Below are 13,628 nucleotides of genomic sequence, written 5' to 3' on the forward strand. Positions count from 1 at the left end.
GCAGTCAAGACACCAAGCAATAGCTCGACGCAGGCCAGCATTCAGCAGGTCTGACGCAGGATCAGCTTCGGGCTTTCTAGTTAATATGGTCCACCCACACAGAAGGGAGAAAAACACTCAGCGAGAGGAGCCTCTGGCTGCCTGGAGTCTTTCTCTGAGTTCACCATGAACCAAATTTGTTTGGGCCGGAACTGCTGTTCTCATTTCAAGACAAAAAGAGCTTCCTAACTAGAACAAAGAGTATGGGATGGGACTGCACCACAAAAAAAGCAGTGAGAAAGCACGGTAAGCATTAGTATTTCCCAAGTTTCAACTCTTTGTTCTTCGGAAGAATAATTACTCACAATTATCGCAGAATTTATCACAGCATCTATATTATACTTGAAAACACAGCAGACCATTTTGGAAGAAGAAAAAGAATAGACCTCAAAAGTTTATTCCAACTGAAAAAAAAAAAAAAACCCACTTGTCAATCCCAGCTGTGAGCACAACTGCTTTTCTCCCAAGGTCATGTGTACTGCAGGTAAGAAAATGAGAACTTGGCTTTGTTCTTCCCCCCTCCTCTGAAAATAGCCCACAGGAGGCCTCTTTAGAGCTTCTGATGATCAAGCATTCCAGACCTCTGCCTGGAAAGCCAGACTCTTGCCTCTTCAAGCAACCCATTCAAAACAGAAATGGGGCAAGACTCAGTCTCGGGCCCTGGAGGTCAAAGATACATGCTGTGGAATGCCGAGACATCATGACCTCACGGGCCGGAAATGAGGCCTCTGGCAGAGGCAGCTCTGGCAGGAAGGACATGAGTTTTTTTCAGCCCCTGGAATCCGCAAGATACCAAAACATCTCACAGTTTTCAGCCAACATATACAAAGGATTTATTTCTCGTACCCACACAATATGGCGACAAGTGCACTTTGCATTGTGAAAGGTACGTATGTTCTTTGACCCCTCTGAAATCCTGGTTGGCAGCTAAAACCCACACTTAGGAACATGAAAAGGGGTTTCAAAAGGACATGAAAATGGTTATACAGATAGGACTTAAGTTTAATACATATATATGTAAGAAAGGAATAAAGGGGAGGGAGTAAAAGGCAAGGAGAAAGATGGGGGTGAACAGGACATCACTGTGACCCCCATGTGTCAGTAAGGAAGAACATGAAAGCCTCTTAGAGACAGCTGACATTCGATGTGTGCTCTGGACAACCTTGGCTCTTAAAAAGAGTATGTTATTCTAGCAAAGAAATTCAGTTTGGGATGTGCTGCAAGATATTTGATTACGGTGTGAACCCTGAGATTGCTTTATTTACTGGAAAAATCAGCTTCGGGCTGAGGTATGGCTCAGCCCTAGCATACACTTTTAATCTAAGAGCCTTCTGCTTGTATACTGCAAACAGGACTAAATAAAGTCAACTATAGGTCAGGAGGCGGAGCAAGCAACCAGTTGACAGGAAAAAAAACAGCCTGTAAGAGGAGGTCAAGAGGTCAGACACACACACACACACACACACACACACACACACATACACACACAGGAAGTAGAAGGGAGGGACATCCAGTTAGAGGAGTTTTTGTATGAGATGGCATAGGAGAAAGCTCTCTTCTGGGATGATGGCAGAGGAATAAGCAGTTGGGTGCTTTCTCTGGCTCTCTGGGCTAGCAGGTTTTCACCCCAGCATCTGGCTCCTGAGTCTTTATTGGTAAAATAAAATGATAGAGACTTAGTTAAAAACCAACAAGGATGAGGCAGGCTCTTGCTGAGACTTAGATGGGATAGAGGCAGGCTGAGGGCCCAGCACAGGAAAGAGAGCATTCCTGAGTACCTAAATGGGGTACTGCCTTTCATGCTCAAGGTTCAGTGTTAGGTTTTAGTTGTGGTACATTGTTCAAGAGGACACTGAGATAGACTCCGGGTACTATGTTATAACACCATGGACAGACAGAGAGGCAACAGAAAGGTAGAGGCTCCAAGGAAAGTTCAGGCCCCAGCACCAAAGACAGACAACATGGTAGAGTCATGGTAAAATCAGAGTCCATAGAGCTGAAGGCAATCTCTTCTTATACCTTCTGAGGATGGAAACGTTTCACAGCAAGAGCCTGAAGCCAGGCTCTGTGATTCCTAGGGAGAGGAAGGGGAAGGGGAAGGGGGTGGGGAACAGGATGTGGCAGCACTGCTTTGGTGTAGACTCATTTCCCATGTAAGATATCCCAGGTAGGGCTCACAACAGTGACCCAGTAGGATATGTGTGACCACAGCAGCATCCGTGAGAAGAGACCGGAGCAGAGGCTGTATTCTCATGTCACATTTCTACAGGCAGCTGGGTGGTTTCTAGTAGTCTGTCTGTTGGTCATCTAGCAGTCCAGTGACTTAAAATCACAGAGATGCTGGTGACAAGAGTCTCTGATGAGAAAGAAAAGTTCCCTGAAGCCCACATGAAGATAATTCAGAACCTGAGATGAGGTAGGGACATACGAAGCATTCAAAGCAACAGATAATCTGGGTTGAAGGTATGAGAATGAGAGTGGAAACTCTCCACCCAAATCTACTTATTGTATCAACTTTGATTTTATTGAAGGTACTGATAAACTGCCTCAGCTCTGTTTCCATCTCTCTCCCTTAAAGCTGGGGATGATGTCATGTGACAGCATGTCTCTGTCAAAGAGATGAGAATCACATACAACATTTTGAAGGCTAGAAGAGGCTCTTTCTAAGACAGCCTGGCATGGTGGCATAGCCTACAGCTTGATGGCACTGCTCAAACTGCAGGTATCATGTCAGGAGGAGCAGAGGACCACTGAGGTCATGAGAAAAAGAGTCTCTAAAGATGATAGGATAAAAAGACACTGGATGCTGAGAACATGAGGATACCATGGAACAGGTGAATGTGAGCCAAAGTCTTCTCCAGGCTACAAGTTGTATACAGGGCGGGTGGGTGACGTAAGCCTCACCAGGTGAAGTCATCTAAGTTGAATTTTAATGTTGACAAGCAGCCAATTATATCCCTGACCACCACAAGACTGATCAAACTAAACAAACCTGAGACAACATGGTTCTAAGATCTTAGGCCTGAAACTCTGTGTTCATATTCTACACTGAAAAAGGACTAAAGTGAGAGGTGGAGGATGTGCTACTGGTCCACCCAGCTGACCTCAGTGGACTGGGTAACCATGGTCATTTCTAATGCAGCATTGTTGTGTAAAAGAGTCATTTGCTGTGACAACCCAAATACACAGGCTGTTGTTAGGAATCTCTGCGGAATGAGAAAATCCCCCCGTGGCTGCAGATCCCTGACTGAGCAGCAGATGGATCAGACATTGGACAAGATGACAAATTTCCAGGTAAACCATGATAAAAGCCACATCACCTGACCATGATGGGTCTTCTTTCTAACTCACTCATCTTCCTACCCTATTGTATGTAATGAGAGAATTTAAAGAAGTGGGGGAATAGCAGCTGGCAAGATGGCTCAGTTGGAAAGAATGCTCGCTGCCAAGGCTGACCACCTGAATCTGATCCCAAAAACCACATGGTGGAAGGAGAGAACCAAGTCCGTCAAGTTGTTCACTGCCCTCTTCTTGTCATGAATGCATATGCAGTCATGACATACGCAGAGAGGGGAGAAGCATCATGGGAAAAATAATTAAACATGCAGAGTCCCGGGGCCACAGAGTTCACTGTCGCACCATCAGCATGACTGAATAAAACCAGACAATATACAGGAAAGCACAAGCAAGTTTACCTTGTCCTCATTCTCACTTAACAGAGAGAACGTCACTGCCAGTTTAAACACCCCAAAACAGACAATCTGTCTACACGAAGGGCCGTGCCAATCTCCAACAAGTGAAAAGAAAGAACTTGCCTTTGAGATACTGCTCAAGGACAAAGCCCCATTCTTCCAACCTTGGGTCTTCAATTGACTACTGGTCTACCCATGAGAAGCCCAGAGTGAACACAGCACACTCAGCCCTGTGCCCAACAGTACAGGGAGGGCTGCCCAGACACTAGCAGCATCACCATTTCTGACCACGACTGTTCTACACAGTCAGTACCATGCTGCTGTGGATTTCCTTATGCTTTCTTCCCCTTTCTTCTTGGTACTTATGAACATATCCACTCACGCAAGTGAACTTGAAGTTTAGAGGAAACAGGTGTTGATAGGGGGCCCAGTGAACTTCATGCCCAGTTTTCACTGATCCTATGTGGTGCACTCTGTTCTCTGCAAAGGCGGCGTGTTCTCTGATTGATGGGTTCACAGAGCCCATCTCTGTGTAGAAACCTATCACAAGAAGGTCAATTCGCCGGGCGTTGGTGGCGCACGCCTTTAATCCCAGCACTCGGGAGGCAGAGCCAGGCGGATCTCTGTGAGTTCGAGGCCAGCCTGGGCTACCAAGTGAGCTCCAGGAAAGGCGCAAAGCTACACAGAGAAACCCTGTCTCGAAAAACCAAAAAAAAAAAAAAAAAAAAAAAAAAAGAAGGTCAATTCATCCAGCACAGCCACCATGTGCTCACAACGCTCACTGTAAGTCACTCACAAAATGGCACCCTCCAAAAATAAGTAGAGTCCATCCCACACCATCCACCCCAACTATCCACCTCCACATCTCTTTTGTGAGAGTACTAGGGGAGACCAGAGAGTGATTTCATTTTAGCAGCACAACAGTGGAGCTTAGAAATAGCCATTTATAAATGACCAGCATTCTCTAAAATAACCAAGTCATAAATATCCCAACTTGCTTTCAAGATCAAAATTAACACTAAAGGTGGTCAGCCGCCATGAACTACTCACGAGGCAGAGCACCTGAGGGTGCTCTAGTATCTGTAGAAACACAGTATTCTCCTGGAAAGGGAAAAGTGGCCGGGGCCCCGCAGTGCTCCCACGTGAGGCAGTACAACTTGATTTTGGCTTTTCCTTCTCATTGCTTGTTTCATTTTTGTTTGCTCTTGTGGGGCTTTTTGCTCTATGAAGATATACTGAAAAGTACTGCCAAGCCCTTGGTGGATGCCCAGCGCTGCGTGAGAAGCATTACAAATGCTTTCAGCAGACAATGTTTGGCTCACAGGCACACTTCTGAACCTCGGAAGAGTGCAAACTCTGCAGGGAAGGCTTTGGGAGCAGTCAGGGTCAGTGTGGACAGACGCACCCCTGCCCTTTATCTGTGAGGGCTGGGTCACAGGCAGAGGGCAAGAAGAGGAAGGAGGAGGAGCCAAAGACAGAGAAGAGGACAAGGGGAGAGAAAGAGGGATGGAAAAAGAAGAGACAGGTGAGGATTTGCTCAGGCCTTGGCTGAACACTTACTGGTTGAACAGGACCCGTGAGCGCACGATGAACTTGAAGATGTACTCCAAGGCTTTTATGGCTTTGTACAGCTGCTCATTGATTCCAGGCTTCTCAGCACTGGCCACGTAGGTCCGTAGCACCTTGGTCAGCTTCCTAGGCCCAAGGGAAACATATGTCAATCAAAGAGTTCAGAAATCCCAACTTGACGCTTAACTGAGAGCAAAGCTGGCAGGAGCATTACTTTTACTCTGGCTTCCACGTATGAATATATGTATGTTCATAAAGGTTTTCCAATCAGACAAAGCGCCTGATGGAATGTCTTCCTGGTAGTGTAAGAATATTAAAGGGGTGGAATGAAAGGGTTCCTCACTCGGGACCATCAGCTACCTTTCTGGAAGCTGGTTGATTTGCTGCCACTAAGGGTCTTACACTGAATAGGAAATTGTTAGCTGACAATTTCCAAATAAGCAACACATAATTTTAAATGACTTTCCAAGGATCCCTATTAAGAGGATGAAAGTAAGATTTTTAGAATAGATGTTATCTTTTCTTAATAATTGAATTCCCCCAAAACATTTAATTTTAAAAACATAATTAATAACTGTACTACTCATGGTCATATTTATAAACTGGGAGTATGAAACAACTCACTGACATGAAAAAGTTTACACAAATCACAACACATACAAATTTATCAGAATTATATTTCAAATTATCCATCCCATGACAGACATAAATATGAGAAATAAATACAAATGAATTCTTCACTTGAAGACTGTAATTCATAACATCTTAAGGTTTTGGCAGTTTTTATTCTGGTGGGGTGAAGTTGTTTGTTTGTTTTTATTTTTTGAGACAGTCTCTCTATGTCATCCCGGGTGCCCTGGGACTATTCAGCAGTTCTCAACCTGTGGGTCTTGACCCCTTCTTAACTCCTTTGGGGGTTGCATATCAGATATCTTACAGATCAGATACTTACATCACAAATCACAACAGTAGCAAAGTTACAGTCATGAAGTAGCAATGAAAGAATCTTATGGTTGGGGGATCACCACACCATGAAGATCTGTATTAAAGGGTCAAAGAATTGGAGGGTTGAGAACCACGGAAAGACAAGACTGGCCTCAAGAGGATTAGTATAAAAGGCATGTGCCACCACACCCAGCCATAGACACCTTTATACAAAATTGTTGGCATAGGGAAAAGCTTCAAATTTTCCTTTTTTGCTTCATTACATATAACCAGAGAGCTCAAATGGTAACCGATTCATTCAGAACTTCAGGGTATGTGAGAAGTTCAATTAAAAAAATATATAATTTTTTTTAAAGTAATCAACTTCATTAAGAAACAAATACATGTAAATTAAAACAAGACAGGGATGAGAAAGCATCTCAGTAGGAAGATGCCTGCAGCAGGTGCCAAGACCAGCATCCCTGCCCATGGGGAAAGAAAGTAAATAATACAGTTATATAAACAAATAACAAGTAAGACATTTGCCTAGTAAAGACAAGACGGGTGATAAACAGGAACAGTACCCTTTGGAGGGAAACCAACACACATATATCAAGGCATTTTATCACTGACACAGGCACAAACAAAAACAGTCAAGTCCTTTGCCCTCAGCACCTTCCCTTTGAGGAAGTCTCATACAGCAGCAATTACAGGTGTAGTTGGTAACATTTGCCTCAGTTTCATCAGGAGTAGTGAAATATATAAGCAGTACGATGCCTATCACCTGAGCTGTTAAATAATTTAATTATGGGAGAGAATGGAACACAGCTCAGCTGTTAAGTACAAAAAGGGAGAGGCTGGACAGGAGGATCCATCACCACTAATGTGGATTGGTGGAGCTGAGAATGACCTTAGACCTCTGCTCTTCTGGCCTCCACCTCCAGAGTGCTGGGATTACAGGTGTGTGCCATCAGACCTTGTTTATAATGGGCTGAGGCTCAAGCCACGGCTTCTGTGCACTCTCCCAACAGAGCTGCATCCACGGCCACACCCTGCCAATCTATGCAAAGGGATGTTTCTAAGTTGCTGGGGGGAAAAACAAAGTGAAACAATAATTTCATAAACTACATATGGGTCTCTCTGGTCCAGCAAATGGAGTTCCAAGTGTTCACCCAAGAGAAATGAACAGTGTGTCTATAAAACACAAGATTTCTCAGCCTTGTGCAGAATACTAGGAAACTGATGGCCCCCGGCCCATCTATCACTAATGACGGAACATGGAAGAGTCAATTACAACTAAGAAATATAAAAGAACCCAATTCGAACAATGACACATACAGCAATATGGACAAATCTCAAAAGCATTATGCTGAAGGAAAGAGGCCAAGTACACAGGAGTACATGATGTCCCAGAGAAGATGAAACAGAGCTGTGATAGAGAACATAGTGAGAACATAGCTGCTTCTCTGAGAGTGACACCAACTCTGAGACCAAGAGGGGGTCTTCCTTGGGTGTGGGATAGCAATGTGTTACAGTTATCTTGTCCCCGGTAGTGGAAACAAGGGTGGGGAAAAAAAAACTGTCTGAATTCATAAAATGACTCTTCCTACATGTTCATTATTATAGCAATGAACATGCTTTTAAATTTTATTATCTTTAAAGATTTGTTTATTTTTATGTGTATGTGTGTGTACATTCACCAGTTTATGTATACCACATGTGGGCAGATGCCCACAGAGGCATCAGGTCCCAGGGAACTGGAGTTACAGGCAGTTGTGAGGTACCACGTGATGCTAGGAATGAAATTCAGGTCCTCTGAAGGAGCATAAAGCAGCTGTAATCACTGAGCCATTTCTCCAGGCCTACTTCCTGAATTTTTAAGCAAGCAAAAATACCACAGTGTACGGTTTGTGGTGATAGATAAGTGAGTAAAGTGCTTGCCACACAAGCAAGAGGACCTTAGTTCAATCCCCAAAAGCCACTGCAAAAGCCAGGCATTGCTGTAGCATATGCTTGCAATAGCAGCACTGGTGAGGCAGAGACACGATGATTTGTGGGATTTATAGGCCAGTGAGTCTAACCAAGTCAGTGAGCTCCAGACTCATTGAGAGACCTTGCCTCAAAAAACAAGATGGAGAGTGGAGAACTCCTGATATCAACATTTGATCTTTGCATGTATACACACCTACACAGACATATGTAGATATACAACACACACACACACACACACACACACACACACACACTCAATATTTTTAGATTTTTAAAAATTTGAGGGGGCTGGAGAGATGGCTCAGTGGCTAAGAGCATTAGCAGCACTTCCAGAGGTCCTGAGTTCAATTCCCAGCAACCACATGGTGGCTCACAACCACCTGTAATGAGATCCGGTGCCCTCTTCTGGCATGCATGTGTATATGCATATAGAGCACCAGATATATAAAATAAATATTTTTAAAAAAAGGAGCGTGAACATTTTTTTTTTAATTTATTTGATATGTATTGTTTTCTTGTTTTCATGTATGTCTATGTACAACATGAGTGTCTGGCACCATTAGAGTCCAGAAGAAGGCATCAGATTCCTGGAACTATAGTTACAGACTGGCAGATTCATTGCTAAGAAAACAAGGTTTCCTTAGAATCAAGATTTTTACTGATTTTGAGGCTGGTGAGATGGCTCAGGGGTTAGGATCACATCCTGCTCTTCCAGAGGAACCAAGTTTGGTTCCCAGCACCCATGTAGGGCAGCTTACAAACTGCCTGCCACTCCAGTTCCAAGAGAACTGGTACCTTCTTGTGGACTCTACAAACATCTGTACGCACATGCCCATACCCAAACAAAAACAGACATATGCAGACATAATTTAAATTTTCTTTTAAAACTCTTAGGAAGAAAAAGGTTCTACTGTTTTAAATACAATGTCAAACATGTGAGGTCCGATTTTTTATTATATTACCTACATATGTGTTATTATTTTTTCCTAATTCTTGTAGTTAATGTAGAAAAAATGGATTAGCAGCTTATCAAAACATAGTAAAAATAATTATCTATTTTTCAAAACACAGGTGTTTTCAGTAGATAGGACAGACACAACAGGAGGCTATTGATTCATACCTCTATCTCATCTAAGCCTAAAGATAAAAATGGTGCTTTAATTTCTCCCACTGAATAATTTCCCAAAAACTAAAGACACACACACACACACACACACACACACACACACACACACACACACACACGCAAGCACACACCACTTTTTCATAAATGGGGTCTCATACAGACCAGGCTGTCTTCCTACTCATGTAGCCTAGGCGTTTGATTTTCCAATCTTCCTGACTTCAGCCTCTGAATGCTGGGACTACAGGTGTGACCCATCACAACCAGGCTAGATGATGCTGGGCCTGGAACTATGGGATTCAAGCGTGCTAGGCAAGCGCTCACTCTACTGAGCTATATTCCCAGCCCCCAAACTCCTTCCTCTTCCTTTTTTCCACCAGTGAGGATAACAACCCTTCTCTCAACAACCCAGCACAGAAGGCTGAGGACCACGTCAGGCAGTAGATACTCCAGGTAGAACTCAGCCCTGCTCTCAATTCCTGAGTTCAAGTAGGAAGGCTACTCTCAAAATAGTTGATGAGTCATACTTAGAAGGAAAACTTTGAAATCAGCTTACAAATGGAGACCCTGCTACATGCATAGACATCTGCTGGCCTCATCCACAATCCCTGAGTAGCCACGCTTGGTCACTAGGGCAAGAAGACACCCCAAACTGTTCTTTCCCAGAGAGTCTATAAGAAAATGTCTAATATGCCAACCCACAGGGCATCTCCACTGAGCCAATAGAGAGCTTTAAATAAACATTAACAGAAGACTAATAAAAGGCTCATCACAGCTTGCTTTGCAGGCTTCAAGAAGTTCTGCAAATGCCACCCTTGCCAGGAACTCTGTCATAAACAGGCAGGACAGGACAGGAAGGAACCTGCAGAACATCACTGGGTTGGGCAACCCACTGGATTCACTGGCTGGTATCACTGGGCCTTGAGTTCACAGCTACATGCAGGCTTTTCTCTAACACAGGCTTTTACAAATTCTCCTCAGAATCATAGATGGGGCGTTGGACTCATTTTATAGACTCTAATTTCTAAGTGTGGTGTTCTCAAAGAAATGGTGTGTAAGACTTTTTTTTTTTCATTTTCAATGCAATTACACAATACAAAATTTGAATACATGTCATTAAATCCCAACATGAAAAAGCAGGTAAATGAACCTCAACAACTGCTTAGTGCTTGCTGTCTAAGGAGCAGGGTTTATTCTGAGCATTCTAATAACTCATTCAAATTCTCAAACAAGACTACAATAATATCATATATATATATATATATATATATATATATATATATATATAGAGAGAGAGAGAGAGAGAGAGAGAGAGAGAGAGAGAAAGGCTGAAGGCCAGAGAGGTTAAACAAATTGCCTAAGATCACACAATTCATAAAGGACAGAGCTGTCATTTAAGCCCATGTATCCTGAATACAGAATTGTGTTAACAAACAGGAGGTAACCTGCCTTGCTGGCCCAGGCCCTATACATCCCCTTTGTGCTCAGACAGACTTGGGGACAAAGGACCCAGATGGACAGAAAGGAAAAAAACTAAGTTGTATAATAGCTAAAACTTGTGTATGAAAAGGGAAGACAAACTTTACAAAGTAAGGAGACTGGTTGAAGAATACATAACTGCATTTTATGTACACTAAAGGGCCAATCACCTCAGAACAGAAACACATCCATTTATTCATTCATCAGCTGCTTGCTGGGGAGCTGCAGCATGACAGGTGCATGCATCCATAGATCAGCTTCATCGAACATAAGCACAAATTTTCAAAGATAAATGGATGGTATGGAGGATTCATTCCAGAACAGGAGGCTTATTTATCACATATCTCTTCCAACAAGATTTTTAGGTCTGTTAAGAAGGAAACAATAATACCAAGTATGCCAGTAAACCCAGAGTTTGGAGTCGAGAAATGTATGGTCATAGGCCAAAGTCACAGAGGAAAAACATCGCAAACATCAGAGAAGGCAGCAGTGGTTTTCAAGGAACCCAGGAGAACTCACGTGTAGGCCAAGGTCGCACTGAAGTGTTTCTTAATGTAAGTCTCCAGAACAGGATTAAAATGCTGAAATTTCCTATCCGCGATTAGTCCAATGATAAAGACCTGTCAATGGAACCAAAACAGTCTCAGTGGTAGCACAAGGAAAACCATTCTAGAATCTTATCTGTGACTTGAGAAAATAAGCTGGAAATGTCCCTGCAGAGGCCATTCCCAGGTTTGTATCTCCCTACCCACACAAGGGTATTAACATAACTATAGTTTCACATTCAAAGTATCTTTGCACTCCTCCAGGCTTCTGCTTTGATGGACTCCACAACTGAAAGGCTTTCAAGGTGACTGAGATGGGTCCCTTCCCCCTTCAAAGGCTGCAGCATGAAAGAACACCTCACCCTCTGAGCAGATGAAAAGGAGACCCCCTTACCAGAGCATCAAACACCAAGGTATCAAACGTTTCACTCTCAGAGTTCTCCATCATGATGTTGAAGAGGGCATCCAAGGTGTCCTGTAGGAACTGCAAAGACACAAGAGGTCACTGAACAGTCCCTGCACCCTACCTCCCCTAGCCTATGACAACCATGGTCTCTGGCAAGACTCCACTTAGCCACCTTTCCCCAGCCCTGGATATAGAACTTAAACTTGCAGCCAGGAATGGTGGTACACACCTGTAATCCCAAAACTGGGGACGCCAAGGCAGGAAGATTGTCTGAGCTATACAAGGAGTCCCAGGCCCACCTGAGCTACAGAGTGAGACCCTGTCACAATAAATATATGAATTAAGTTCTTAAACTACTAATTTCCAAGGTTTTATTAAAGAAGCCAGTGAGTCAGGCAAAATTTCACTTGACTGAATTGCAGACAAAAGAAGGTCACCCTGGGCCAAGCAGAGGAAGATCAGAGCTGGAAAATGCCTTGTGTCTCCCAACTCTACACAGAGACCCTTCTCAAGCCTTCTCTTGCACATTTCATCAGGACATATCAAATTCATCTATACAAGCCAAGTCTAAGAGGACATGAGTGACAAGAAGATGCTATGGAGCACCAGGTTTCAGCTGAGCAAGGAAAGATCTCCTACCAACGGAGCCATCAAGAAGAAACTGTGAGCGTATTCCTGCAGCTGGGGAATGCAACAGTGTGCTGGAAAGTGTTTGTGTAAGACCAGTAATTGATGTGTTGTTTGTATGGTCTGTTGAAACTCAAAGAAACATGGCCATACAGGAAACAAAGCATCATTCAATTAAGAAAAAAGTTAGACTTCAAAGGTATGTCACCCTAGAAGCCATCAAATCCCACATCCTAAAAGAGGTGTAAAGTGCACTATACTGAAGTGGTAAGATCCCTGGTGGTGGAGATGCCCAAGAATAAGGAGAACAACATATGATACAATATTGGCCAAAAAAGGAACAAAGTATAGAAGCCTCATCATTAGTCAGGAGGAACACACAAACCGAAACCACACAGACTCCCACGCCACACCCACTATAAAGGCTATCACCAAAAAGATGGACAACAGTTCAGTGTGGGAGAAGATGCAGAGAAATGGGAGCCTTTGTGTATTTACTGCTGGGAGAAAATATAACGTGGTCCAGGGGCTTTGGAGAGCAGCTTGACAATGCCTCAGCAACATAAACATACATTAACCCTAGAACTGAACAACAGCATTCCTAGGTACCCGTCCCAAACAAAGAAAAACATAATGCTCACACAAAATCTGCCCATGAAGATCTGAAGCAGCACTGTTTACAACTGAAAAAAAAAAAAATGAAATAAGTGTCCATCAACTAAGGAATGTGTGAACAAAGTGAATGTTTTCTATCTTCCTCTCTCTGTCCTCACAATGGACTGTCACTCAGAGACACAGTCACAAAGAGACAGGAAGTTCCTAGGAAAGCTACAGCATGGATGCTCTGTCCACTAACTGAATGTGCGTGAATGGAAGGAGCCAGACTCAGAAGCCACACTGCACAATAATACAATTCCATTATATTAAATGTCCAGACTAGACGGACAGAGAAAAAGAAACTAGACGATAGGTGGCAGAGACTCTGGGAAGTGATGGCTGACAGCTTTGAATTTCCTTTGTGGGTAAAGAAAGTAGGTACTTCTTAGCGAGTACTGAGAAGTACACAACTCCATAAATATACTACAGCTATGGAACTGAACAGAGTAACGGGTGAAATCTTATGCTATACAAGTTGTATCTCAAAAACAAAACCAAAAAAAAAAAAAAAAAGAGAGAGAGAGAGAGGACGAAAATCTGTTTTGAAGGGTCAGGTAGGTGAAGTTGCCACACAA

General features: G+C 43.2%; 1 protein-coding gene across 2 annotated transcripts in view; it reads right to left on the minus strand.

The window, feature by feature from the left end:
- The window catches only part of Dock1 (dedicator of cytokinesis 1), a 514,664-nt gene that overhangs the window by 390,239 nt on the left and 110,797 nt on the right, over window positions 1–13,628 (minus strand). For both annotated transcript variants that reach the window (XM_028868987.2, XM_028868996.2), the window contains exons 20-22: window positions 11,758–11,847; window positions 11,338–11,438; window positions 5,292–5,426 (exon numbers count right to left, since the gene is read on the minus strand). In XM_028868987.2, the coding sequence (XP_028724820.1) occupies window positions 5,292–5,426; window positions 11,338–11,438; window positions 11,758–11,847 (326 nt within the window). The remainder of the gene's footprint in view (window positions 1–5,291; window positions 5,427–11,337; window positions 11,439–11,757; window positions 11,848–13,628) is intronic.

The sequence above is a fragment of the Peromyscus leucopus genome, chromosome 1 (assembly GCF_004664715.2).
Source record: "Peromyscus leucopus breed LL Stock chromosome 1, UCI_PerLeu_2.1, whole genome shotgun sequence".
Taxonomy (NCBI): Eukaryota; Metazoa; Chordata; class Mammalia; order Rodentia; family Cricetidae; genus Peromyscus; species Peromyscus leucopus.